General features: G+C 44.2%; 1 protein-coding gene across 1 annotated transcript in view; it reads right to left on the minus strand.

The window, feature by feature from the left end:
* The window catches only part of LOC129858605 (plectin-like), a 144,071-nt gene that overhangs the window by 22,090 nt on the left and 95,658 nt on the right, over nucleotides 1–26,323 (minus strand). The window contains exons 35-55 of the mRNA XM_055927925.1: nucleotides 18,381–18,454; nucleotides 17,214–17,943; nucleotides 16,892–16,948; nucleotides 16,538–16,708; nucleotides 12,262–12,428; nucleotides 11,936–12,095; nucleotides 10,198–10,282; nucleotides 9,489–9,724; nucleotides 9,150–9,269; nucleotides 8,784–8,891; nucleotides 8,450–8,668; nucleotides 7,689–7,892; nucleotides 7,229–7,460; nucleotides 6,639–6,865; nucleotides 6,286–6,408; nucleotides 6,084–6,185; nucleotides 3,825–3,926; nucleotides 3,460–3,624; nucleotides 3,061–3,216; nucleotides 2,674–2,871; nucleotides 2,236–2,364 (exon numbers count right to left, since the gene is read on the minus strand). Of these exons, the coding sequence (XP_055783900.1) occupies nucleotides 2,236–2,364; nucleotides 2,674–2,871; nucleotides 3,061–3,216; nucleotides 3,460–3,624; nucleotides 3,825–3,926; nucleotides 6,084–6,185; nucleotides 6,286–6,408; nucleotides 6,639–6,865; nucleotides 7,229–7,460; nucleotides 7,689–7,892; nucleotides 8,450–8,668; nucleotides 8,784–8,891; nucleotides 9,150–9,269; nucleotides 9,489–9,724; nucleotides 10,198–10,282; nucleotides 11,936–12,095; nucleotides 12,262–12,428; nucleotides 16,538–16,708; nucleotides 16,892–16,948; nucleotides 17,214–17,943; nucleotides 18,381–18,454 (3,765 nt within the window). The remainder of the gene's footprint in view (nucleotides 1–2,235; nucleotides 2,365–2,673; nucleotides 2,872–3,060; nucleotides 3,217–3,459; nucleotides 3,625–3,824; nucleotides 3,927–6,083; nucleotides 6,186–6,285; nucleotides 6,409–6,638; nucleotides 6,866–7,228; nucleotides 7,461–7,688; nucleotides 7,893–8,449; nucleotides 8,669–8,783; nucleotides 8,892–9,149; nucleotides 9,270–9,488; nucleotides 9,725–10,197; nucleotides 10,283–11,935; nucleotides 12,096–12,261; nucleotides 12,429–16,537; nucleotides 16,709–16,891; nucleotides 16,949–17,213; nucleotides 17,944–18,380; nucleotides 18,455–26,323) is intronic.

Raw genomic sequence — 26,323 nt, forward strand, 5'->3', positions numbered from 1 at the left:
AATGTGGTCCATTTTCCCCTCATAATTTTGCCTACTGTTCTGACTTGGTGGTGCACATGTAGCCTATAGCCTGTTTAAGAGAAATGTAATCATTGAATATTGTGAGAGCTGTCATTGTCTGCTTATATGCCCCCTTTATATGTCCTACGGTTCTTGGTGTACATGGAGAATACCGTAAGAACGGCCCATGTTCTGAATTCTGTCACTGTACATTTCAAAAGTGCTGAACAAATAGTTACAGTGAATACGGAAAGAATTCAGACCCCTTGACTCTTTCCACATTTTGTTATGTTACAGCCTTATTGTAAAATGTACTCAATTATTTGTGTTTTCTTAACAATCTTCACACAATACCCAATAATGACAAAGAAAAAAATGAAATTTTTGGTAATTTATAAAAATAAAGAAATATCACATTTACAGAAGTATTCAGACCCCTTACTCAGTACTTTGTTTAAGCACCTTTGGCAGCGATTACAGCCTTGAGTCTTCTTGGCTATAACGCTACAAGCTTGGCACACCTGTATTTGGGGAGTTTCTCCCATTCTTCTCTGCAGATCCTCTCAAATTATATCAGGTTGGATGGTTGAGCGTCAATGCACAGCTATTTTCAGGTCTCCCCAGAGATGATGGATCAGGTTAAAGTCTGGGCTCTGACTGGGATACTCAAGAACATTTAGAGACTTGCCACTCCTGTGTTGTCTTGGCTGTGTGATTATGTTCGTTGTCCTGTTGGAAGGTGAACCTTCGCCCCAGTCTGAGGTCCTAAGCGCTCTTTTCCCATTCATCTTTCCCTCGATCCTGACTAGTCTCCCAGTCCCTGCTGCTAAAAAACATCCCAACAGCATGATGCTGCCACCGTAGGGATGGTACCAGCTTTCCTCCAGACGTGACACTTGGAATTCAGGCCAAAGGGTTCAATCTTGGTTTCATCAGACCAGAGAATCTCGTTTCTCATGGTCTGAAAGTCCTTTAGGTGCCTTTTGGCAAACTCCAAGCGGGCTGTCATGTGCCTTTTACTGAGGAGTGGCTTCCGTCTGGCAACTACCATAAAGACCGTATTGGTGGAGTGCTGCAGAGATGGTTGTCCTTCTGGAAGGTTCTCCCATCTCCACAGAGGAACTCTGGTGTTCTGTCAGTGTGACCATCAGGTTCTTGGTCACCTCCCTGACCAAGGCCCTTCTCCCCTGATTGCTCATTTTGGCCGGGCGGCCAGCTCCAGGAAGAGGCTTGGTGGTTCCAAACTTCCAAAAGGTTACTGTGTCCTTGGGGACATTCAATGCTACAAAGATGTTTTGGTACCCTTCCCCAGATCTGTGAATCGACACAATCCTGTCTCGGAGCTCTATGGACAATTCCTTTGACCTCATAGCTTGATTTTTGCTCTGACATGCACTGTCAACTGTGGGAACATATATAGAAAGGTGTATGCCTTTCCAAATCATGTCCAATCAATTGAATTTGCCAGAGGTGGACTCCAAGTTGTAGAAACATCTCAAGGACGATCAATGGAAACAGGATGGACCTGAGCCTAATTTCAAGTTTCATAGCAAAGGGTCTGAATACTTAAGGTATTTTATTTTTTTAAATTAAAATAAATGTGCAAAAAAATATATATATGTTTTCACTTTGCCATTATGTGGTATTGTGTATAGGTTGACGAGGAAAATGTTTTATTTAATACATTTTAGAATAAGGCTTTAACGTAACAAAATGTGGGAAAACGGAAGGGGTCTGAATACTTTCCGAATGACTACGTCCTAGCTCGCTCATTAATGCCTTAATCAAAATTACAGATTGCTTCTTATCTGCTCGTCGTCCCTTCATGCCATAGTTCGTACATCCCAATTGTCAGTTGAAACCATATTTGTTTAAGCAAGTCAGCCATATCAGCTATGTTTTTTTTAAAAGGCAGTAAACGAGGCTATATGAACTGTTTTGCTGCCAGACAAGGCTCCGCTGATAGCAGTGGTAAGGTGTTGGGACTGCTGTTTAGACTCTGCTGTTGGGACAGCTTTATGTAGGCCCTAACAGTTTGTGGGCACCATTTGTCACCGTTATAGTGCAATTAATGTATTGTTTAGAGTTGTGTTTTGTAGTTGTGTGGCTTTGCTGGCATGAATAAACTATTTTTTGGGGGGGAGGGGTTTTCCCCACCAAGATTTACATGCTAAAATCGCCACTGGCTAGTTCAGTTATTGAGGTGCGGTAGAGTTGGTGTTGGGTTGGCCTTACCAGATGTGCGTTGAGCCTCTCGCTGGCAAAGTCAGGCATCCCCCACACTGTCTTACTGGAGGACAGCCTCAGGTCTGTGTTCTCCAACCACTGAAGAAGATCCTGGATCTCCATGGTAACATCTTGGACCTAGGGTAGAAAAAAAACATAAATACACCTCTGAAAACCATATTTATTTATCAATTACTAATCTGTTATGATTGCAATATTTTAGATTTGACTAAGTCTGATTCACCCCTAGAGGGCACCACAAAGCAGATAGTCATTCAGTACTAGTGATATCGCAATGTTGGGAGAAACCTAATAAGTAGTTTGGCCTAAGTTCTAATAAGTTTGGCATCTCTTTGCATATGTGATAGAGAATAAGATAAAGAGATGGAGGGATCATGAAAAATAACCTTTAACTTGCCACTTGGTCTATTCCCAATCTCTCCTCACCTGACTGAGGTTGTTCTCCAGCTCTAGCTGTCTGCGCTCTGTCTCACAGCGGACAAACTCCCAGCGTTCATTCAGCTGCTCCAGCTGTGGGTGCAGACCTTGAGGGCTGTCCCCAGTCCCCACCTCCAACAGACCCCGCCCCGCCTGGTTCAAAGACTCCACCGTTCGCACGTGGGACATGACGTCATTACGCAGCACCTAGAGTGGAGAAGAACATAGCAGCACACTTGATGACAATACTGTAATACACATGATATTTGCATACAAACATCTTATGCTCAGAGACATTATCCAATAGTATCATCCTTCCTCAAACACACACACACCCATAGGTGTCAGAAGCTTCAAAATGGCAATACATTGTGTTGATTCATTTAAGTCACACACCTTGTGTTTGGCCAGCTCAATCTCGCATGCCTGCAGGTCGATGCTGATTGGCCGACTGCCCTGGAGGAGGTCGGCTGTGTGGGAGAGCCAGGTGTGCAGCTCATCCAGAGTGTTCTGGAACTGACCCAGACCCAGCAGGGAACACTCCAGCTGATGCTACAACCACAAGTAGTGAAAACACATTAACGCATTGTCCGACCTCTTCAATACCATAACCCTAGCCATTAAAAAAAGACTGAATAGGTGTCGGTTTCCTGAACACAGGCTAAGCCTTATCCTAGACTAAAAAACATCCTCATTGGAATTTCTTAATCCAGTACTAGGATTAATCTGTGTCTGGGAAACCAGTCCCAGCCAATTGAATTGCACATATTGATGAGTGATTGAGTGGAGTCTAACCTGTCTGCTGACAGTCTCCGCCTCCAGGCTGTCCCAGCGCTGTCTGAAGTCACACAGTGGAGAGACAGATCCGGGACGCTCAGAGCCTGGAGACAGCCTGCACACAAAGCGGTGGTTCAGGCTCTCCATCTCGATCTTCTTCTGGTATAGCTCCCTTTTAAACTCCTGAGGAGAAACAGCTCAGGTTTCATATACTTTACAGAGCTGGCAATGTAGAAAGAACTGTCAGATTCAGCAAAAGACTCAAAGGCTTAAAGTGACAATTATGGAATGTCTTGCTTTTGCTCCCATGATAAATTATTGGTTTGAGTTTAGGAAAGAGTGGGAGCTCTTCAGTGGGTTCTGTTTGTGTAGAGTAGACTCACCTTGAGATCACACAGCTGCTCTTTGACTGACTCCAGGTCAGTTCCTACCAAGAACTCCTCTGTGGATCTCAGCTCTGCTGACTTGAGCCACTCAAAAAGCCCCTATGGAAAAACAAGAAATTGATTGTTTTTATATGCTTAACAACATAATGAATTCATATACACACAAGTTTGTCACAAGAGACTATGAATTGCTACAGTTGAAGTTGGAAGTTTACATACACCTCAGGCAAATACATTTAAACTCAGTTTCACAATTCCTGACATTTAATCCGAGTAAATATGCCATGTTAGGATCACCACTTTATTTTAAGAATGTGAAATGTCAGAATAATAGTAGAGAGAATTATTTATTTCAGCTTTTATTTCTTTCATCACATTCCCAGTGGGTCAAAGTTTACATACACTCAATTAGTATTTGGTAGCTTTGCCTTAACTTGGGTCAAACGTTTCAGGTAACCTTCCACAAGCTTCCCACAATAAGTGGTTAATTTTGGCCCAATCCTCCTGACAGAGCTGGTGTAACCGAGTCAGGTTTGTAGGCTTCCTTGCTCACACATGCTTTTTCAGTTCTGCCAACACATTTTCTATGGCATTGAGGTCAGGGCTTTGTGATGGCCACTCCAATACCTTGACTTTGTTGTCCTTAAGCTATGGAACTATGGAAATATGCTATGGAAGTATGCTTGGGGTCATTGTCCATTTGGAAGACCCATTTGCGACCAAGCTTGAACTTCCTGACTGATGTCTTGAGATGTTGCTTCAATATATCCACATCATTTTCCTACCTCATGATGCCATCTATTTTGTGAAGTGCACCAGTCCCTCCTGCAGCAAAGCACCCGCACAACATGATGCTGCCACCCCCGTGCTTCACGGTTGGGATGGTGTTCGTCGGCTTGCAAGCCTCCCCCTTTTTCCTCCAAACATAACGATGGTTATTATGGCCAAAAAGTTATATTTTTGTTTCATCAGACCAGAGGGAATTTCTCCAAAAAGTACGATCTTTGTCCCCATGTGCAGTTGCAAACCATAGTCTGGCTTTTTTTATGCCGGTTTTGGAGCAGTGGCTTCTTTCTTGCTGGGCGGCCTTTCAGGTTATGTCAACATAGGACTCGTTTTACTGTGGAAATAGATTATTTTGTACCTGTTTCCTCCAGCATCTTCACAAGGTCCTTTGCTGTTGTTTTGGGATTGATTTGCACTTTTCGCACCAAAGTACATTCATCTCTAGGAGACAGAATGCATCTCCTTCTTGAGCGGTATGACGGCTGTGTGGTCCCATGGTGTTTATACTTGCGTACTATTGTTTGTACAGATGAACGTGGTACCTTCAGGCATTTGGAAATTGCTCCCAAGGATGAAGCAGACTTGTGGAGGTCTACAATTATTTTTCTGAGGTCTTGGCTGATTTATTTAGATTTTCCCATGATGTCAAGCAAATACGCACTGAGTTTGCAGGTAGGCCTTGAAATACATCCACAGGTACACCCCAAATTGATTCAAATGATGTCAATTAGCCTATCAGAAGCTTCTAAAGCCAAGACATAATTTTCTGGAATTTTCCAAGCTGTTTAAAGGCACAGTCAACTTAGTGTATGTAAACTTCTGACCCACTGGAATTGTGATACAGTGAAATAATAATAATTGATTATAAGTGAAATAATCAGTGTGTAAACAATTGGAAACAATTGGAAAATTACTTGTGTCATGCACGAAGTAGATGTTCGAACCGAATTGCCAAAACTATAGTTTGTCAACAAGAAATGTGTGGAGTGGTTGAAAAACAAGTTTTAATGACTCCAACCTAAGTGTATGTAAACTTCCGACTTCAACTGTATGTATTTTGAAGTGGTTAAATAACTTCCATATTGAACAATGAAACATGCGATCCTGCTGACTGGTACAAGTGGCGACACTGAGGCTGGCTTCCCAGACCTCGGGAATAGACTGTGTCTCTCACAGTTAACACCATTTGTTTCCCATTGGCAGGGAAGTGCACAGTCTGTCAGTCACTCATCACCAACACTACAGGGAGCTAGAGTCTGGTTTCTGCCATTGCAATGGACATAAAAGACTAGTGGAGTTTATTGTTGGCTGATTGCCACTGCCCCGGGGGAGTTAAGAGGAGAAGCGGCAGCCAAGCAAAGCTAAGTGACAATACGGATATGTTAGTGACCGGCTTCCACACACAGACACACTCACGAATGCACGCATGCACTACACATGCATGCACGCACACATACTGTACACACGTACCTGCATGGTGTCCTGGTAATGTAGAGCCATCTGTAAAGATTCCTCCAGCTTTTTGTGACACTCACTCCAGAGTTTACTCAGGTTGTTCCATGTGCAGTAGAGCTATGGAGTCAGAGATGTAGTTGTTTAGAAACACATAGGAAAATGATTGTCTTACGGAAAATGAATATTAACATAAATGTTACCTCCTCTCACTCCTCACCTCATCTAAGCTCTTGGTGACATCAGGTTTGTCTGTATCCCCACATGCTGACATCAGGTCCATTCCCAGAATGCCAAGCGTGTCCAGGTCCCCCTGTAGATTGTCGATGTCCTCCCTGAGTGTCTGTAAGGCGATATAGGCAGGGGTGAGAGACCCCACAATGGAATCAGTAAGAAGGGAGATAAATTGAAGCAGACAGCGTAAAGTACATTCGTTGAAATAGATCGTCTTGGATCATCCTAGTACCTGACAGAGGATGGGGAAAAAAACACATTCACTGGAAATTGTACTGAACTATTTCATTCATCTTAAGCAGCTAAGATCAAACCAACAGCTCCACTGTCCACAGTTACCTGCATGGTCTCCAGGCTCTGGCGGATGGTCTCTGAGTCTGTCCTACTGGCGTTCAGGTCCAGGACAGCCTGTTGGGCATCGTTCAGGCCGGCCGTTACGTCACTAACATCGCTCCAGAACTTGAGAGCCAGGTCCAGCAGGTTGAGCAGCCAGCCATCTCTCTCCTGAGCCTGCCTCTGAGCCTCCTCCCACAGCTGGGTCAGGCTGGACACCCGCTCCTGGATTGCTAGGGAGAAGACAGAATACAGTCATTATAATACATTGCATTTTAGTCATTTAGCAGACACTCATACACATGTCAACCACATATCACAATCATTGCAAGTCACAGTGACATCTGTATTTTCTCTCAAATGACTTTCTCTACACACTCCAAAAAAATGTAACCCATTGTAGGTAACTTAGGCAGCATCTCTGTCAAAGGTGTTTCAAGATAAATTCAAGATTCTCCCTCTCCAGATGTGTGCTGCTAAACAGAAAAGCTCCACATTGATTTAAACAACTCACATAAAAGAAAGTTACACACCCTTTACACTCCCAACAATTGAATGCAAAGAACCAACATTTCGGCACTTTGTGATGAGTGTACCTGTACCGATGGAGGCGTTCCCAGCTGCCTGTGTGTTGGCCAGGAGCTCGTCAGCCTGGGTCCGGATACTCCCGAGGCCCAGCTCCAGCTTGGAGAGCTCAGCCAGAGTGTGCTTGTTGTCCTGTAGCTGCTCATGGATGCGTGGGGTCTGACCCTGCAGAGAGGCTGGGGACTGCATGTGACCAAGCAGACGGTCCAGACTCTCTCTAGTCAGCGTCATCCTCTCATTCAACTACAGAGACAAGACACCATTGTGTTACTGTGTGTGTGTGATGGTCAAATAAATATTTCCATGTTTCTATGTGTATAGTCTATTCTCACAGTATGCAGAGTCTGGCGAGACTGCTATATGTACTGTGTTTACAGTAAGTATACATGTACCGTGTGTGTGTCTTCATGTGTGTGTCTTTATATATGTGTGTGTGGGTGCGTTCATGCAGCAGTGTGTGCATACTGTCACCTGTGTGTATCTGGGCAGGGACTCTTCCAGTAGATTGGCAGCCTCTCTGACCCTGTCCTTGATGGCCCTGTGCTGCTCCTCAGCCTTTGTGGCGCTATGACATAACTCCTCCCCCTGGGCGGGACTAAGCTCTGACAGACGTTTCCCCAGCGAGCACAGCCGTGCTATCAGAGGTCTATGCTCTGCTATGGACTCCCTTAGGCCCTAGGTGAGAAACGGTTAGGGTTTATAGAAATAGATCCTTAGACACATAGATCTGGGTTTTATTCATTGGGGCACACAGTAGTAAAATGTTTTGCAAGTGAAAACAAAAAGGACAGTTTCTTATTGGACAAGTTCAGGTAGTTCCTCCACGTTTTCTACCGTTTGGTACCTAATGTATAAGACCCAGATGATTTTTGAGGCATAGTAAAAGGAATTGTAGAGTGCACGTAAATGGCTATGTTTGAAAAACGAGGAGTCTCTTTTCTATCCCTGAGAACTGTTGAAGAGGAAAGGTAACACGGGTCACCTTGTCTCACTTTCCATGAACTACCTAGGAGAATAGAGATGTCTTTTATATACCTGCGGGAATGTTGAATGTTATCCTTTCAAGAAGACTAAAGTACTCTAATGAACGGAGCTGAATAATCTACAAGGGAAGAACAGTGGAGCAGCACAGTTGAGCAGAAAACGGAGGGGGAGCTATGAAGTCTAAAAGGGCATCATTGTTGAACGGGGGGGGAAAAAAACTAAAAAAGAAAAAGGCATGTCTCAGCTACCTGTAAGAGGTCCTGTTGTTCTCGGAATGCCTTGTAGCTAATGGTGCTCAGGGAGAGCTGGCCAATGAGCGCTTGGGTTTCCTGTAGCCATGGTGACACCTCAGCAAGGCCCTCAGTGAACTGGACCAAGAGGGACTGGGCATGCTCCAGCTGCAGGACCACATGGGAGTTGGTGGCTGACGTGACGTTGCATTGTTCCTGTAAGGCATCCAACGGGATCTGGGGAGATCGGATGACAACAGCTTTAACGTGACCCGTATGCTATTAGCTTGTCACATTTGTTTGAACGTTTTATAGTCAAACGTTATCATGGGGAAGATGGTACAGCGTGTACCTGCAGATCCCCTATTTCCCCTTCATCACCGTATGTCTGCAAGATTTCAGCGATCTTCACCATCTTCTCAATGTTGAACTTGTGTTGCAGAATCTCCACTGCAAGGATCTTCACGTACACAACACAAAAGCATGGCATATTTTACCATCTAAAATGAAGGTGTCGTAAAATGCTGTGCAAACACACACGCCTTTGCAAACCAAGACATATGTTCAAACATCACACATCATCAGACCTCTATACAAATCTGCATGGGTGGTTGTAGAACAAAACAAAGCATATGTAGAGGTGGATGAACAGGCTTGTATAGGGTGGCCCTAAGGGACAAAGTAGCTTCTAAAATGTAGTTCCAATGGGTCTCTTCACCTTCTGTTCAGAGAGTTGGGCAGAGATAAGCTCAGGCTCCAGAGTAATAGCCTTGAGTTGCTCCAGGCCCAGGGCAGTGTCTCTGAACCAGGCCATCTCCTTCACCACAGCCTGCTCCAACTGACAATAACATACACATACAGACAGGTTAATAAAAGGTACACATTGCTGTCTAGCCGAAGTGTGTGCCGAGTTCCTACTACTTCATCCTTATCAGAAGACTATCAATATTGCCTAAATGCACGGAACCCAATGAGTAGTCATGACTCGTGAGTAAGCAGTCCATCAACCTCATATCAGTTACGCACACAGGCAACATTGCTAAGCCCCGCCTCTTACCCTCTGTCTCTCTGCAGCACAGAGCACCGCGTCTCCACCCCCTCCAGCAGGCCCCAGCAGTTCTCTCTCGATGCGGCCCAGCCACAAGTGGAGGTCTTCCTGGCTGGATGTGCAGCGGCTGGATGCCTCCAGCGCCTGCTCCAGTCTCTGCAGGACGTCACCACTGGTCAGGCTCAACACCGAGCAGCGTATCCTCAGGCTGTCCACACGCTCCTGCACCTGCTGGGCTTCCTCCTCTGTGGGGACCACACCAACACAAAGACGTGTAGGATTAGCATGTTGCTAGTCTTAACATGTGGATAATCTTATCATTTTGGTGCTGTTAGCATGTTGGTACTCTTAGCATGTTGGTACTCTTAGCATGTTGGTACTCTTAGCATGTTGGTACTCTTAGCATGTTGGTACTATTAGTATGTAGCACAGGAGGTTGTGGCAACTTAATTGGGGAAAAGGGGCTCGTGGTAATGACTGGAGTGGAATAGGTGGAATGGTATCAAATACATCAACCACATGGTTTCCATGTGTTTGATGCCATTCCATTTGCTACGCTCCGGCCATTATTATGTGTCTTTCTATCCCTCAACAGCCACCTGTAACATGTCGCTACTCATGTTGTTTCTCTATGTAAGTCATCTGTTGGTGGATTTTGTGTATTGGTAAGGGTAAATATTTACAAACACATTGATTTTGCAACATTAATTTATGTTACCTGAAATCATCTCCTTGAGATCATGACCGCTCTGTTGAATTTTCACCAAGTCAGCGTTTTTCGCCTTGATCTCTTCCACCACAGCCTGAGGGGTATTACAAAAATAGGATTTCTTCACCCACCAGCCTCCACTGGTACATAAACATGCAGTATATGGCACAGGGTATACAGTGCCTTGCGAAAGTATTCACCCCCCTTGGCATTTTTCCTATTTTGTTGCCTTACAACCTGGAATTAAATAGATTTTGGGGGGGTTTGTGTCATTGGATTTACACAACATGCCTTCCACTTTGAAGATGCAAAATATTTTTTCATTGCGAAACAAACAAGAAATAAGACAAAAAAACGGAACACTTGAGTGTGCATAACTATTCACTCCCCCAAACTCAATACTTTGTAGAGCCATCTTTGCAGCAATTACAGCTGCAAGTCTTTTGGGATATGTCTCTATAAGCTTTGCACATCTAGCCACTGGGATTTTTGTCCATTCAAGGCAAAACTGCTCCACCTCCTTCAAGTTGGATGGGTTCCTGCTGGTGTACAGAAATATTTAAGTCATACCACAGATTGTCAATTGGATTGAGGTCTGGGCTTTGACTAGGCCATTCCAAGACCTTTAAATGTTTCCCCTTAAACCACTCAAGTGTTGCTTTAGCAGTATGCTTAGGGTCATTGTCCTGCTGGAAGGTGAACCTCCATCCCAGTCTCAAATCTCTAGAAGACTGAAACAGGTTTGCCTCAAGAATTTCCCTGTATTTAGCGCCATCAATCATTCTTTCAATTCTGACCAGTTTCCCAGTCCCTGCCGATGAAAAACATCCCACCGCATGATGCTGCCACCACCATGCTTCACTGTGGGGATGAGGTTCTCGGGGTGATGAGAGGTGTTGGGTTTGTGCCAGACATAGCGTTTTCCTTGATGGGCAAAAAGCTCAATTTTAGTCTCATATGACCAGAGTACCTTCTACCATATGTTTGGGGAGTTTCCCACATGCCTTTTGGCGAACACCAAACATGTTTGCTTATTTCTTTCTTTAAGCAATGGCCACTCTTCCGTAAAGCCCAGCTCTGTGGAGTCTACGGCTTAAAGTGGTCCTATGGACAGATACTCCAATTTCCGCTGTGGAGCTTTGCAGCTCCTTCAGGGTTATCTTTGGTCTCTTTTTTGCCTCTCTGATTAATGCCCTCCTTGCCTGGTCCATGAGTTTATAACCCAACCCTGATCTGTACTTCTACACAACTTTGTCCTGACCTGTTTGGAGAGCTCCTTGGTCTTCATGGTGCCGCTTGCTTGGTGGTGCCCCTTGCTTAGTGGTGTTGCAGACTCTGGGGCCTTTCAGAACAGGTGTATATATACTGAGATCATGTGACAGATCACGTGACACTCAGACTGGACACAGGTGGACTTTATTTATTTAATTATGTGACTTTTGAAAGTAATTGGTTGCACCAGATATTATTTAGGGGCTTCATAGCATAGGGGGTGAATACATATACATGCACCACTTTTCCATTTTTTTAAATTGTTTTTTGTTTTTTGAAATAAGTAATTTTTTACATTTCACTTCACCAATTTGGACTACGTTGTGTATGTCTATTACATGAAAAACAAATAAAAATGAGTTTAAATTACAGGTTGTAATGCAACAAAATAGGAAAAACGCCAAGGGGGTGAATACTTCTGCAAGGCACGGTAGGCTTGCATACAGAAGAAACGTATACATAGATGATATCCTACCTTGGCTTTCTCCGTACCCTCGGGGAGGTGTAGCATTTCCCTCTCAGCATTGCGTAGCTCGGCCAGGTCCTGCTCTACAGAGATGAGCCATTGCTGCAGGCTGTCCACCCTCTCCTGGAAGAGCTTGGCCCTGGGCAGGATGAGCTCCAGACTGCCCCGCCTGTCAACCCCAATACACAACACCCATTACATTACAGCTCAGCCCACGCTGCCAACAGCATGATTGCATGGCATAGCATTGCAAAACACAACACAACATGACATAGCATACCATAGCATAGCATAGCATAACATGAAGGGACAGCACCACAGTTAAATCAGCTGACCTGTTCACTGCATCTACCAGTAAGGCCTCCCATTTGTGTCTGAGCGTGGAGAGCTGGACCCTGGCCTGCTCCCCCTCCTTCCCTGTGAAGGCCTCGGCCATATGAGGGCCCTCCAGCATCATGGTCTCCATACTATGCCTCCGGTCCTCCAGGAGACGCTGCAGGAGCTGTAAGATGATAATGGATACTCAGCCATTGCCTTACTGTTGTTATGTCAAGGAGTTTTACCTGACCACAGTACCTGACCAGGGAAAATGCCAAGTCTTACTCATTGTCTTTCTGATTGTGAAACTCATGGATATTTTCACAATGATAAAAAGTCAAAACCTGCGATAAATTGGGGATGAGCTACTTTGGGTCACCCAGTGTAATCTTACAAATGCTTGAAAATAGGCTACAACTATTGAGAAGTGAAGTGTAAAGCCAGAGAATACCTCACATAGATGTATTAGGAGTTAGGACAACTACAGCTCAGACGACTCCAGTCTTAGCTTCAGAGAGTCATTGCTACTTGCTAGTCCTGAGAATTTACATTTGGGTACATGTGCCTTATTCTTGTCTCTCCTTCCTTTGTGTGAGTGCAGTGAAAGCCTCATCTCAAGTGTTAGGCTTGCATTGTGAGGAGCCAGGCAGGTTTCACCTCACCCACTGTACTCACAATGGGAGCTGGTTCACACTGAAAGGTAAATTGCTGGAGAAAAAAATTCACCCCAGGAATTGTAAGAGCCGTCCTTATTCAGCCCTGAATTCAAGGGATTTCATATAATAAAGGGAGCATTTTACTATTTCTATGATCTCAGCGCCATTTTACATAGATAAAGTATCCTCATGCAATTGATCAAACATTATAGTTACTTAGCCGTGGGTGCTTTGTGTAAGTTTAGACATTTTGTGTACCGTGTTGTAAATTGCTGTACCAGTCAAAAGTTAGTACACATTTACTCATTCAAGGGTTTTCTTTATTTTATTATTTTCTACAATAAAAACTATGAAATAACACATATGGAATCATGTAGTAGGCAAAAAGGTGTTAAACCTGTTGGGGATGGGGGCGCTGTTTAGACTATTTATGCTAATTTGGTAATTTTTGAAACGGCTTCCCACAAAATCCTTGATCGTACAATATGCATATTATTATTATTATTGGATAGAAAACAGTCTATAGTTTCTATAGGAGTTGAAATTTTGTCTCTAAGTGGAACAGAGCCCATTCTACAGCAATTTCCCTGACATGGATTCAGATTTCAGAAATGTTGGCCACTGTTCTGAAGTCAGTTAAAAAGGCACTGATATTGCTATGACTGTACGGACACTTCTTACGTCTTCCCCTGGATGCCTTTACGTGATGACGATTCCAATGGGGTCGATTGCGCGTTCACAGGCCCTATAAATCAAAAAACCCTGTAGCTAGCAAGTCTTTTCTTGGTGCGTCACGCGCGTGGAGGACACCGACCCTCTCCTGTTCCAAGCGTTAGTTTAGCCTGTTATATTTCTCCGGTCATCTTTTCACTCGTTATAGGAGTTAAAAACATCATAAGGTAGTTAATTTAAAGCGTTTTATAGCAATTTATATCCGTTTAGTGCGATTTTGGGACATTTATTTCTTTAATGCTGTGAATAGGTGGGCACGCTTTCAGTTCATCCCGAACGCAGTTGGCATTTCCACATGGCAAGAGGACAGCTTTCCACCAAAAGACGATTCCTCCCAAGAAAGGATCCTTTGCCCAAGATACTGATGGAAGAACAGCTCAAGGTAGGACATTTTTATTATGATAAATCGTGTTTCTGTCTAAACATTTTAGTGGCTTAGGACGCCATGTTTTTTGACGTAGCTTCGCTTGGCGCAAACTGTATTGAAAAGTAAGGATAAATTAAAAAATGTAATTCCGCAATTGTATTAAGAATTAAATTGTCTATCAATCCCTGTCCACCCTATATTTTTTAGTCACGTTTATGAGTATTTATGTATAAGAGTAGATCACTGTCTAAGTGGCGCAAGGACATTTTCTGACCAACTGAGCTACATTTCACATTGTCTAACCATGATTTTGGGGGCTAAATATAAACATTTTCGATCAAACTGTATATGCATGTTGTAATGTGATGTTACAGGAGTGTCATCGGAAGAATTCTGAGAAGGTTAGTGAAAAAATTAATATCTTTTGGCGATGTTGACTTTTATCGCTCACTTTGGCTAGAATCAATGCTGGGCTGCTATGTGGTATGTGCTATGCTAATATAACGATTTATTGTGTTTTCGCTGTAAGACACTTAGAAAATCTGAAATATTGTCTGTATTCACAGGATCTGTGTCTTTCGATTCGTGTATGCTGTGTATTTTTACGAAATGTTTGATGATTAGTAAGTAGGTAAACACGTTGCTCTAAGTAGTTTTTCTATTCCATTTGTGACGGTGGGTGCAATTGTAACCTATGCCATCTACCTGAAATATGCACTTTTTTCTAACAAAACCTATCCCATACCATAAATATGTTATCAGACTGTCATCTAATGAGTTTTTTTGTTGGTTAGGGGCTATAAATATCTTAGTTTAGCCGAATTGGTGATGGCTACTGGTGTTGGTGGACAAATAAAAGATGGTGGATTATGCTAATGTGTTTTTAGGTAATAGATGTACATCTTTACATATTGTGTCTTCCCTGTAAAACATTTTAAAAATCGGACATGTTGACTGGATTCACAAGATCTGTGTCTTTCATTAGCTGTATTGGACTTTAATGTGTGAAAGTTAAATATTTTAAAAGAATATTTTTTTTGAATTTCGCGGCACTGGTTTTTCAGTGGGGGGGGGGGGGGGGGGGGGGGGGTGTGCCGCTAGCGCCACGCTGATCCTAGACAGGTTAAACAAACCAAAATATATTTTTGATTCTTCATAGTAGCCACCCTTTGCCTTGATGACAGCTTTGCACACTCTTGGTATTCTCTCAACCAGCTTCATGAGGAATGCTTTTCCAACAGTCTTGAAGGAGTTCCCACATATGCTGAGCACTTGTTGGCTGCTTTTCCTTCCCTCTGCGGTCCAGCTCATCCCAAACCATCTCAATTGGGTTGAGGTCGGGTGATTGTGGAGGCCAGGTCATCTGATGCAGCACTCCGTCACTCTTCTTGGTCAAATAGCCCTTACACAGCCTGGAGGTGTGTTGGGTCATTGTCCTTTTGAAAAACAAATTATAGTCCCACTAAGCGCAAACCAGATGGGATGGCGTATCGCCGCAGAATGCTGTGGTAGCCATGTTGGTTAAGTGTGCCTTGAATTCTAAATAAATCACAGACAGTGTCACCAGCAAAGCACCCCCACACCATCACACCTCCTCCTCCATGCTTCACGGTGGGAACCACACATGCGGAGATCATCCGTTCACCTACTCTGCATCTCACAAAGACACAGCGGTTAGAAACAAAAATCTCAAATTTGGACTCATCAGACCAAAGGACAGATTTCCAACGGTCTAATGTCCATTGCTCATGTTTCTTGGCCCAAGCAAGTCTCTTCTTATTATTGGAGTCCTTTAGTAGTGGTTTCTTTTCACCAATTTGACCATGAAGGCCTGATTCATGCAGTCAACTCTGAACAGTTGATGTTGACATGTGTCTGTTATTTGAATTCTGTGAAGTATTAGTTTGGGCTGCAATCTGAGTTGCAGTTAACTCTAATGAACTTATCCTCTGCAGCAAAGGTAACTCTGGGTCTTCCTTTCCTGTGACGGTGCTCATGAGAGCCAGTTTCATCATAGCGCTTGATGGTTTTTGCGACTGCACTTGAAGAAACTTTCAAAGTTCTTGAAATTTTCCGGATTGACGGACCTTCATGTCTTAAAGTAATGACGGACTGTCATCTATCTTTGCTTATTTGAGCTGTTCTTGCCATAATATGGACTTGGTCTTTTACCAAATAGGGCTATCTTCTGTATACCACCCCTACCTTGTCACAACACAACTGATTGGCTCAAACGCATTAAGGAAAGAAATTCCACAAATTAACTTTTAACAAGGCACACGTGTTAATTGAAATGCATTCCAGGTCTACCTCATGAAGCTGGTTGAGAGAATGCCAAGAGTGTGCAAAGCTGTCATCAAGGCAAAGGGTGGCTACTTGGAAAAATATGTTTTGATTTGTTCAACACCTTTTTGGTTACTACTGTACATGATTCCATATGTGTTATTTCATAGTGTTGATGTCTTCACTATTATTATACAATGTAGAAAATAGTAAAAAGAAAGAAAAGTGTGTCCAAACTTTTGACTGGTACTGTACCTTCTGCTCTTGTAGCTGTGCTTTCACCACTTTGACCTCTGAAGATGGAGGCTTCTGATTGGCTGTCAGCTCCTCTATCTCACAGACCCAGGTCAACAGTGCTTCCAGGGATTGATGGAACGTTTCCGAATCCGCAAAATCATCTCTCAGACTCAAGGCAGATCTCAGTCCCTGGGGGAAAAGAGAGCATGACACAGCATTATCACTGTTTATGGTAACTATACAATATGAAACCACGGACACCATGGAACCATGCTGTAATATCAGTGTTACCTTCATACTGTGCAGAGGCGATTGAGATAATGCTAAATAGTAAATCACATAAAAAACAGAGCAATGCACTGGATATCTTACCCTCCAACGGTCCAAGCTGGAATCTTGGTCTGAACTAGAATGTCCGTCGCTATGCAGCTGGGATAGAAATATAAACGTCAACACACTGCACAAACTACTTTTCTGAAAAAGAGCACCGGTCAAAAACATAACACGTTCCGTAGCACATGCTGCTGAAGAGATGTAAAGGAAATTGCAGAGCGGTAAAGATGATAAGTTGAATGTCAGACGTTCAATGAAAGAATGGAATGGAAAGGGGGGAAAAAAGGAGTCAAATCCTAGTCTACTGTAGTGAATAATAAGACACTTTAGAGAGGCTGTTGGCTGTTGACGTTATATTGACCTCAGCGAGTTCCTCAGCTGCTCCAGTCAGAACCCTAACAGTCCTGGTGACTATGGGATCTCCGCCCTTCTCTCCGGAAGGGTACTCCGTCACCTCCACAATTTCTGTCACAACTGTCTCCGTCACTTCCGTCACCTCCGTGACCTCGTGGGAGGCCAAGGTCTTCCACGACCAGGGGCTGCCCTCTCTAGAGTCTCTCCTCTGGAGGCTTCCCTCTCTAGAGTCTCTCCTCTGGAGGCTTCCTTCTCTGGAGTCTCTCCTCTGGAAGCTGGCCCTCCTCTCCGCTGAGCCTGGGACTGAGCCAGGCTGGGCTAGAGGGGATCTCCCATAGGGGATCTCTTGGACCACGGCCTTCCTGGTCAGGGTGCTGTTCCTGGATGTCTTGATAGGGGAGGGGGTGCCGTGCCAGGCATCGTCCAGAGTACTGATGGTGGTGACCGTGGTGGCAGGGGAGGGGTTGGTCCTGAGGGGTTTGTCCGAGGGAGGGGTGGTGCCGTGAGACACCTCATCCTCCACCTCATCCTCCTTTGTCCTGTCTGTCACCCTCTCCTCCTCCTCCTCCCTCTCTCTGACCACCTCCTCCCGCCTGGCCTCCCCATGGTGCGTCAGGGGCGGAGCTTGCCATTCGCGGCGTCGCTGGAAGCACTCCTTCAGGAAGTCCTCGTCGGACCTCACCTGCTTGGACTTCTGGCCCAGGCAGCTGGGTCGGCTGATCAGATTACCCATAATCCTTCAGCCCAGGAGATAGTGAGGTAATAGGCGAGAGTGGGCCCCTCTGCCATGCATGCAGGAGATCCTTCAGATGCCTAGAGTGAGACAAGGGGGCTTGGGGTGAGCATCCAAGTGTAAAATCATTCCTCTTTGACCCCCCCCCCCAAAACAGTTTGATTTATATGAAATGTTTTGTTGATCTCTGATGTTATTGGACCTACTTTGGATAATTCTAAATATCATATTATTTGCAATGTGCATGACTTGTGAAGGTAATCACTAACTGAAATAATGGTGGAAACCACTACAACTGCAGAAACATATCCATGAGAGGTTAACTACCTATTCACTCCATCTCTAACCACGCGCCGTCACAGCCCATTTGTTGAGAGAGAGGGAGTAGTACAGTAAAATCAACTGAAGCACAGCAGAGCCAGGGACTCCTGGCTGGCTTACTGTGCAGACAAGGCTGGTTCTTTGTCATCCTTGGACCACATGCACTGATCTGGGCTCTCTTGGTCTTGGATGGCCTGCAACAGGCACCAGCTAAAACGTTCTGGCTATTGAAATGTGTGTGACAGGCCTGTCCACTGAAAGCAGAATGTTGAAGGATACCCACTGTTAGGAAACCCACTGTTGAGCTCTGGCAGGCAGGACCAGTTCTCCCCTGCCAGCTCTAGCCCTCTCCGAGCCCGGCCCGGCCCTGGGGACACTATTTAGTCCATAATCAAATATGACATGCATAAAAACGCCCCCTCTTTTTTTGTGTGCTGAGGAGGGAGTGGAGGAAGTAGGGGTGGCTGGGCTGGGGGACGGGGGGGGGGTGTGACGGTTGAGGGCAGTGATGGGTGAGGGCAGTGATGCGTAGTCGGGGAATCACAGATAAAGGATGTCTATGACGACACAGGACACCGTTCCGCTTCCTGATCTGCTTGTGATGACCTGACATAACTGCAGAGACACTTGGCTCAAGAAGTATTGTAAACAGTATTGTGAATGATAATAGGAGCATGATTGCTGCTGTGGCTGATCACTAACAAATCAGATCATCCCAACAATTTGGACTGTAAAGCTAACATTTTCAAGTAATAAACATATTTTCATGGCTTACAATGAATCATTTTCCAAGAGTTCATTGGCTAATTCCAACATAACTGCCATGAGTTTTATCCATGACTAGGGACGGTTTCAGACTGTCTGTTACTTCTCCACAGTATGGTCATTGTAATGACAGAGGGTTCAAAGAAGAGTGTAATTTTCCTGGCCTATAGGGGCTGAGGTGGGCCCATCAGGGGCTACCAGGGAGGGGCTCTGCTATACTCTGCTGTTACTGCTTCCTCTGAGGTCAGAGTGGATTAGTGCCTGTGGATCGACAACAGGTCATTCCAGGTCATGGCTGGTCGCAACTGGTCTCGGCTGGTCAGGTCAGATAAATTGGGGAAGTTCGCTCCAAAAAACCTGCCAAGAGGGTTTTCTGTTTTCTGGTTCGCTGGACCAGATGACGCCAAATTTTACAGTGCCGTCTTGCTGGCTGTATCCGCTCTTTATTTTTTGGTTACAATGAATATTCAGTATTGACAGGTTAGGAGCTCGAAACAATTAGCTGAATGACTAGATTCGGCTGTTCTCTTTCCTGGAGATAAAACAGCTTGCTTTGCTTGTAGTAGAACACAACCTCATTGTGTCTCTGTCAGCAATTTCATGTCATACTGCAATTCTATTCTATTCATCATTCTATTCAGTTCATTCTGTTTCACAGCCATGATCCACATTAAATACCAGGATGTATCTGTCTTCTATAATACAATAAGGCTGTAGCTGAAATGAACATTTTGATTAGACCTCTCCATGTGCATTTGAGTAATTATAGTCATATTATGCACATGTCTGCAACGCAGATGATGTCGGCCATTGCATGGAACCCAGGGGGAATCAGAGAGGAGAGTGGCTCACAGACAAAGCCCCAGCTCAAGATCAATGATTACCCTGTTAGCCTTAATCACAGCCTCATATTCCCCAGAGGAGAACCAGAGAGTATCTGCGGCCAGGCGGCTGTGTCCATGTTCAGTAGGTTAACAAACCAAGGCAAAGGGTGTGCCATGTCTGACTGGCTATTGCACCTGATGCGCTCCCATGTGGCGCAGCGGTCTAAGGCACTGCATCTCAGTGCAAAAGGTGTTACTACAGACCCTGGTTCGATTCCAAAGCTGTGTCACAACCGGCTGTGAATGGGAGTAATAGGGCGGTGCACAATTGGCCCAGCGTCATCCGGGTAAGGGTTTGGCCGGGGTAGGCCGCCATTGTTTTCTTAACTGACGTACTGAGTTAAATAAAAAATGTGTAGCCTGGAATTCAAACCGATATGTCCTGTTTCCCCACTGTTTCACTTCAAAATAGAAGACAATGGAAACAGAGCATATCAGCTTGGATTCCAGGCTACATGAGTGTGCTATTGTAAACTATTCCTATGAGACATACTGTATGTAGCGTGATGATGCTGTGTGTTATCCTACTGACACATTTACTACATTAACAGTGAAATGCCATCTGAAAACAAACACTGAGGTTGCTAATTACCGCATCAATCTAATAAAATAAAATCTAACTCTACTTGTCACATGCTTAGTTAACAACAGGTGTAGTCTAACAGTTAAATGCTTTCTTTTACGGCCCTTCCCAACAACGCAGAGAGAAAAAATAGAAAATAATGGCACAAGGAATAAATGCATAATGAGTAACGATTACCTTGCCATATACACAAAGTACTAGTACCGAGTCGATTTGCAGGGGTACGAGGTAATTGAGGTAGACATGTACATATAGATATGGGTAAAGTGACTAAGCACCAGTATAGATAATAAACAGCAGCAGCAGCATATGTGAAGAGTCAAAATGCAGTGCAAAAAGGGATCAATGCAGATAGTCCAGGTAGCTATTTGTTTAACTATTATAACGACCAAACTATCAGTTATGTATTTCAACTCTACTGTATGAGGTAATTGGGTCATTCTGAGAGCTCATCTTCCAGGTCCATCAAAATGTAAAATAATCTGCAAGGCCATACTGCAATTTAACTAAGAATTCAAACAACCCAAGCAATCATTCTACAACAGGCTAACCAATGGTTCAATGATAGTGTTTTGACATATTTTAATAAGACTATGTTGCTATATGATACGAATGTGCACAGTAGCTAGTTCTGCGCTGAAGCTGAAGCCAGACAACCATTTCACTTAACCCATGGACCCGGTCCATTCCACCACTTCACCTCCCCGAGAAATGACCCTTGATTTAGACTCTGCCCTTTGTGTGCTCTCAAGACTGATGTATGATCCATCCCTGCAGACCCATTTCCCGATGAATCAAATTGAGTCACAATAAAGGGCTACTCTGCAACATATGGAATATGCAATGAGACCTGAAAGGGCAGTAAAATGTCTGATGGTATCAACTCAATCATTACAAATTGAAATCTGTGTATCACTGATAAAGACACGAGACAGTTTGAATGTGTGTGAGTTTCTGTTTCGGTGAGTGTCTGTGAGAAGCAGAGTCCCATCCCACACCTACACCAACATACACTCACACACAAAAGAGAGTCTGGTGTTTAGGCAAAATTATTTCAGCGTGTATCCAAACCCAAAAAATGCATCCAATGATGGGCAAACCAGACCATTGATTCCATCAACCATAGAATAATAATCATGAATTACAATCTTAGAGCCCCACAAAGATAGGCCAGTCGCAATTCATGGAGGGCCTCTATGTGGTAATCAAGATAGTGGTCTTCTAATTAAAGTTGACAGCTGTGCATTCACCAGTGAGATTTCTTATGACAGATATAAAAAAAAAAAGGTAATCCGTTCATGACTAAAACGGAACAAAGCGTGCCACAAACGATTGTATCGAACTGTTTTGTTGATTTAAACACCTCACATTGCATCTAGGAAATAATATTACATCTCAAATAAATTAAACCCAAGATGCAAATTGGCTATGGTAAGACATTATGTGATGGTTGCATCCAATGGTGAAATTGTTTGATATTTTGTTGAATTGCATTTAAAACAGCACATGTTGGTTCTAACACCACAATGCTATTTGTATCATTCTGATCCTGACAAAATGTAGCAATGGTGCATACAACTTTCCCAATTTCACATATCAAACTCACTACTTTCTTCCTGAATCAAATCTGTAAATTAGAATATTCTATTTTGCACATTATTACTGCACATTACCATTATCATGAAGACATTATACTTACAACTGTATGAAACAATCAACAATACATATTTCCTACGTGGGGAGTAAAAAATAAAAAACATACTTCTAGGTTCACATTCACTGTTCAGACTCGGAAATGTCCCTTTGAGCCAATGTGGACCAGTGAACCAATGGCCATAGCCACTTTGCATCATCACATGCGCTTCCAAGCTGCAATCACAGAAGAGTAAACTCCTACTGAACTTTTCCTTTAAGCCAATCCAGGCCTGGTGGCAGTTTTGGCGGTTTGAGATTTAGGTGACGCACACTTACCCTGGAGCAGAGACGAGCACAACGGCTCGAGCAAAGGAATTCAGCTAGTCCTCAGTCACCATTCAAAAAGGAGAGAAAAAAAATCCTGCCTTGTTAGAGCATCCTTTAAATGGCCTCCCTCCCCTCCCAAGAAGTCTCCTCACACACATGCATATTCTCTCACACACATACACTCACAACTCACTCAGACATCCGCATATCAAAGCACACTTTCTAAACAAAAACACACAAGGCCTGATAACCCATGCTTTCCGTTGCCCACAGCCACAGGCAAACAATGTCCTCCTCTCCCCTCTCACAGCACCACCCTTCTCCCCTCCCACCGGCTCCGCTCCTCTCCTTCTCTCCTTTGTTGTTGGAGCTCCGATAGAGGAATTCCTTGCTTGTTCACACCACCAATAGGATGATGGTGCACCCGGATCAAGACAATGTAGTCCCAACGGCTCAACTAGATTCCCTCAGTTCCCAGCCAGGAATAGTTCTCACGTTGAGGTCACACTCTGGTAGCTCGATATGACCGTAGACCAGTGGCACAATCACCACCGCTTGTGCTCCTGTACCAGACAGTTAGACAGCGAAGTGCTTCCCTTTACCTTGCTCCTTTCGCTTTCCCTCCCTCAATTCCCCTCCTTTGATAGCCCCTCCCCTAGAAGGTTTTATTTTGGCTCTGAAACTCCATGCTGCTTCTGGTGAAAAAAGAGAGAGTGAGAAAAAAAGCTTTCTAAAGAGCCCCGGGCCGCCCTCCTCGAAACATTCACATGCCTCCAGCTGCCTCCAGCCCCTTCTCTCTGTCTCTAGCTCACACAGCGCCGGCAGGGTCGAGCAACGCAAGGCCACAAAAGGAGGGACCTTCACCCACCCACACCCAACCCCCATCTCCATTCAGAGTGAGTGCAGCAGCCTCCACAGCAGAAACAAAGACAACTAATTACTGTAAAAGATCTCTGATTGCTTTTTTCAAATCACTTCTAGACCCTTACAGCTCCAATGAAAAATCCGAAAACGTAAATGAAGACGAAACTGAGAAAATTGGATGTGGGCAAAATAGACCTCTCTGACTCCTGGGAAAGCTAAAATGGAACCCTGTGGATGTCATTTATCAAACTACATGTGCATCTAACTACATCTCAAATATACAATAGCATCTACATGTGATTTGTGTTTTTACATTAACACTATGTAACCTAATTGCTTTATTTCCTATCCTATCTACTATATGGAGACTAAGACTAGGGAAACCAACACCCCAGTTGAATGAAACCAGCTAATCACACACTCATGTGATCACCTGGAGATGATGTGTGTAGTGATCTCCCCCGGGATCAGCGCTGGGATTATTACTAGCTGTGAGTAAGTGGACAGGTGCAGGGCAGCAGGTGCACTGGAAGCCCTGGAGGACAGGTGCATTTTAGGTCACCCCCTTCAAAGAGGTGTTTATTCCCTGAAGCCCTGAACAACCTAATTTAACATCTATCTATCTATCTCTGTCTGTCTGTCTGTCTGTCTGTCTGTCTGTCTGTCTGTCTCTCCTTATCTTTCTCTCTCCCTCCTCCAATATTCTCGTGCTCTCTCACTCTCTCACACACTCTCAGTCTCCCTCTTCCATAATCTGCACAGTCTTTCAATGGAGTCCATGTCTAGAATGATTAGTCAGAGGAGAAAATGCATGGCAGATGGAATAGGGAGCGAAATATTGACTATTTCTGTGCAAAGACAGAAGGGGACATGAAATCACATGTCCCTCCCGTTTCACTGTGCCAAGATTAGCTGATTACCGATACATCGTCTTTCTGTCGTGTAAACGTAACATGTTTTACACTGATGCCAAGATATTGTCATACTGATATTGCATGTCTTCATGCAAGATTTAACCTTGCTTAGGCTTATTTTCCCAGGAGTGCATTTTTGTTTATGACAGTGTTACTTGCCACTTTGAAAACAGTGAGGGACAAGGAGTAACTGGGAAAGAGGTGATAACATGAATCACAAAGGAGACTGAAAATGCCCTGGCTGCGAAGGAAAAGTGAATTCAATAGCGTCACTCCCATGGGGTCAAGTTATTTAACCCTGTGACTACTCCATCCCTGTCTGTCCTAAATTATACTAGTCTCGCATATTAGGACCTCCCATACTTTAGCTTCTCTGTGCCAAAGATCTGAACCTGCAGGCAATGACAGAAATGCACGGACATCTGCAACTGACAGAGAGATTGATACTGTAGGCAGACAATATCAAGCTTTCAAAGTAGTAGCAATACTCCAGATAAGGGTTTGGTTGGTCCCATAAGAGAGCAGCAGTGTCTTCAGCTGTTTAACAAAGAGCAAGTGAGCCGGCCCTCCTCCTTCTCCCTGAGTGGGTCTGGCATGGGTGATACCCCGGTATGCCAGTGCCACTGTTCTAAACCCACAACACCTGATCCTGGTTTTCAGCTAGCTCCAAATCCTCTTAGAAATAATTGAATCGTTTCACCAAACCCGCTGGGTCTTTCCATTTCACACCATGGCCCCAACCACACGTACCCCCTGTTCCAAAAGACTGGCTGGTGTAGTTGAAGAACCACTGGCACACTGGTTATCAATGGGGCTATGAAGCAACATACTATTAACAGGCTGGGCAGCCAGGCAGTTGATCAGTTCTCAGTTGCTCTACCATTAACCTCCCATCTAAGACTGAGAAGTAAGGCTGGGAAGTGTAGGTTCTGATATGGGGAGGTGGGATATTCGGGTCTAAAAGTACACAATTCCAAATTGTTTGCCAATGGGGCCAAATTTGATCACAGACCCCATGTGCCAGAAGACCTGACAGCACTAAAGTATATGAATCCTAATGGCTGCATAGCATGTCCCCCCTTATCCTCCACAATCTTCCTTCTCTTCCCTCTCTTCTCTGCCTTCCAATTAAATAAGACCTCAGTGGCTCCTCTATGGCTCTACTAGCCTATGTGGTAATTAGCACTTCTGCAGCCATCCCCACCCCTCACATGGGGAGCCCTCTTCACGAGGAAATGAAAAAGGGGTCCCTTTTATGGGTCAAAACTAAAGCACCATTCAACACCCTTACACACACACGTACTCACATGCACGCACGCACACGCACACACACACACACACACACACACACACACACACACACACACACACAGTTATTTATCACTAAAGGGATTGCTTCCCAGAAATGTGTGGGTTTAGGTGAAAAGGAGTTAGGGGCTTCCCTGGGGTGCCTGGATACTGGACATCTTAGTCACAGGATGGAGGGTGGAGGGATTTAACAACAAAATCAGCAACCCAACCCCCATATGTGATTGGTCTGTTCACAGGAATTTCATGTTTTCTTATTTAACCTTTATTTAACCAGGCAAGTCAGTTAAGAACAAATTCTTATTTACAATGACAGCCAAGGAACAGTGGGTTAGCTGCCCTGTTCAGGGGCAGAACAGCATATTTTTACCTTGTCAGCTCAAGGATTTGATCTAGCAACTTTTCGGTTACTGGCCCAACACTCTAACCACTAGGCTACCTGCCGGAAGATTAGATTGTAAAGAGTCAGAACATAAAAGAAGCGGCTACATTGTCAATAACCTTAGTTAAGTTGATCACAACAAATGCTAAAGAATCGAAAAAAACACAACCAATCCCAGGACCATAAAGAAGTGGATAATCACAATTCAAAATATTATGAACACACACACTCACATACATACACACATGCACACACACAATTCCTTCCCTCCCTATCTTTACCACTTGGTGATTCACAGCAATCAACACAAACAAATCTTTCCAAGTCATTATCTGCCTTCATCGGAGAGGGACTACTGTTTGCCCACTGCCATCAAGACAGAGGAGAGGAGAATAGACTGC

The sequence above is a fragment of the Salvelinus fontinalis genome, chromosome 6 (assembly GCF_029448725.1).
Source record: "Salvelinus fontinalis isolate EN_2023a chromosome 6, ASM2944872v1, whole genome shotgun sequence".
Classification (NCBI taxonomy): domain Eukaryota; kingdom Metazoa; phylum Chordata; class Actinopteri; order Salmoniformes; family Salmonidae; genus Salvelinus; species Salvelinus fontinalis.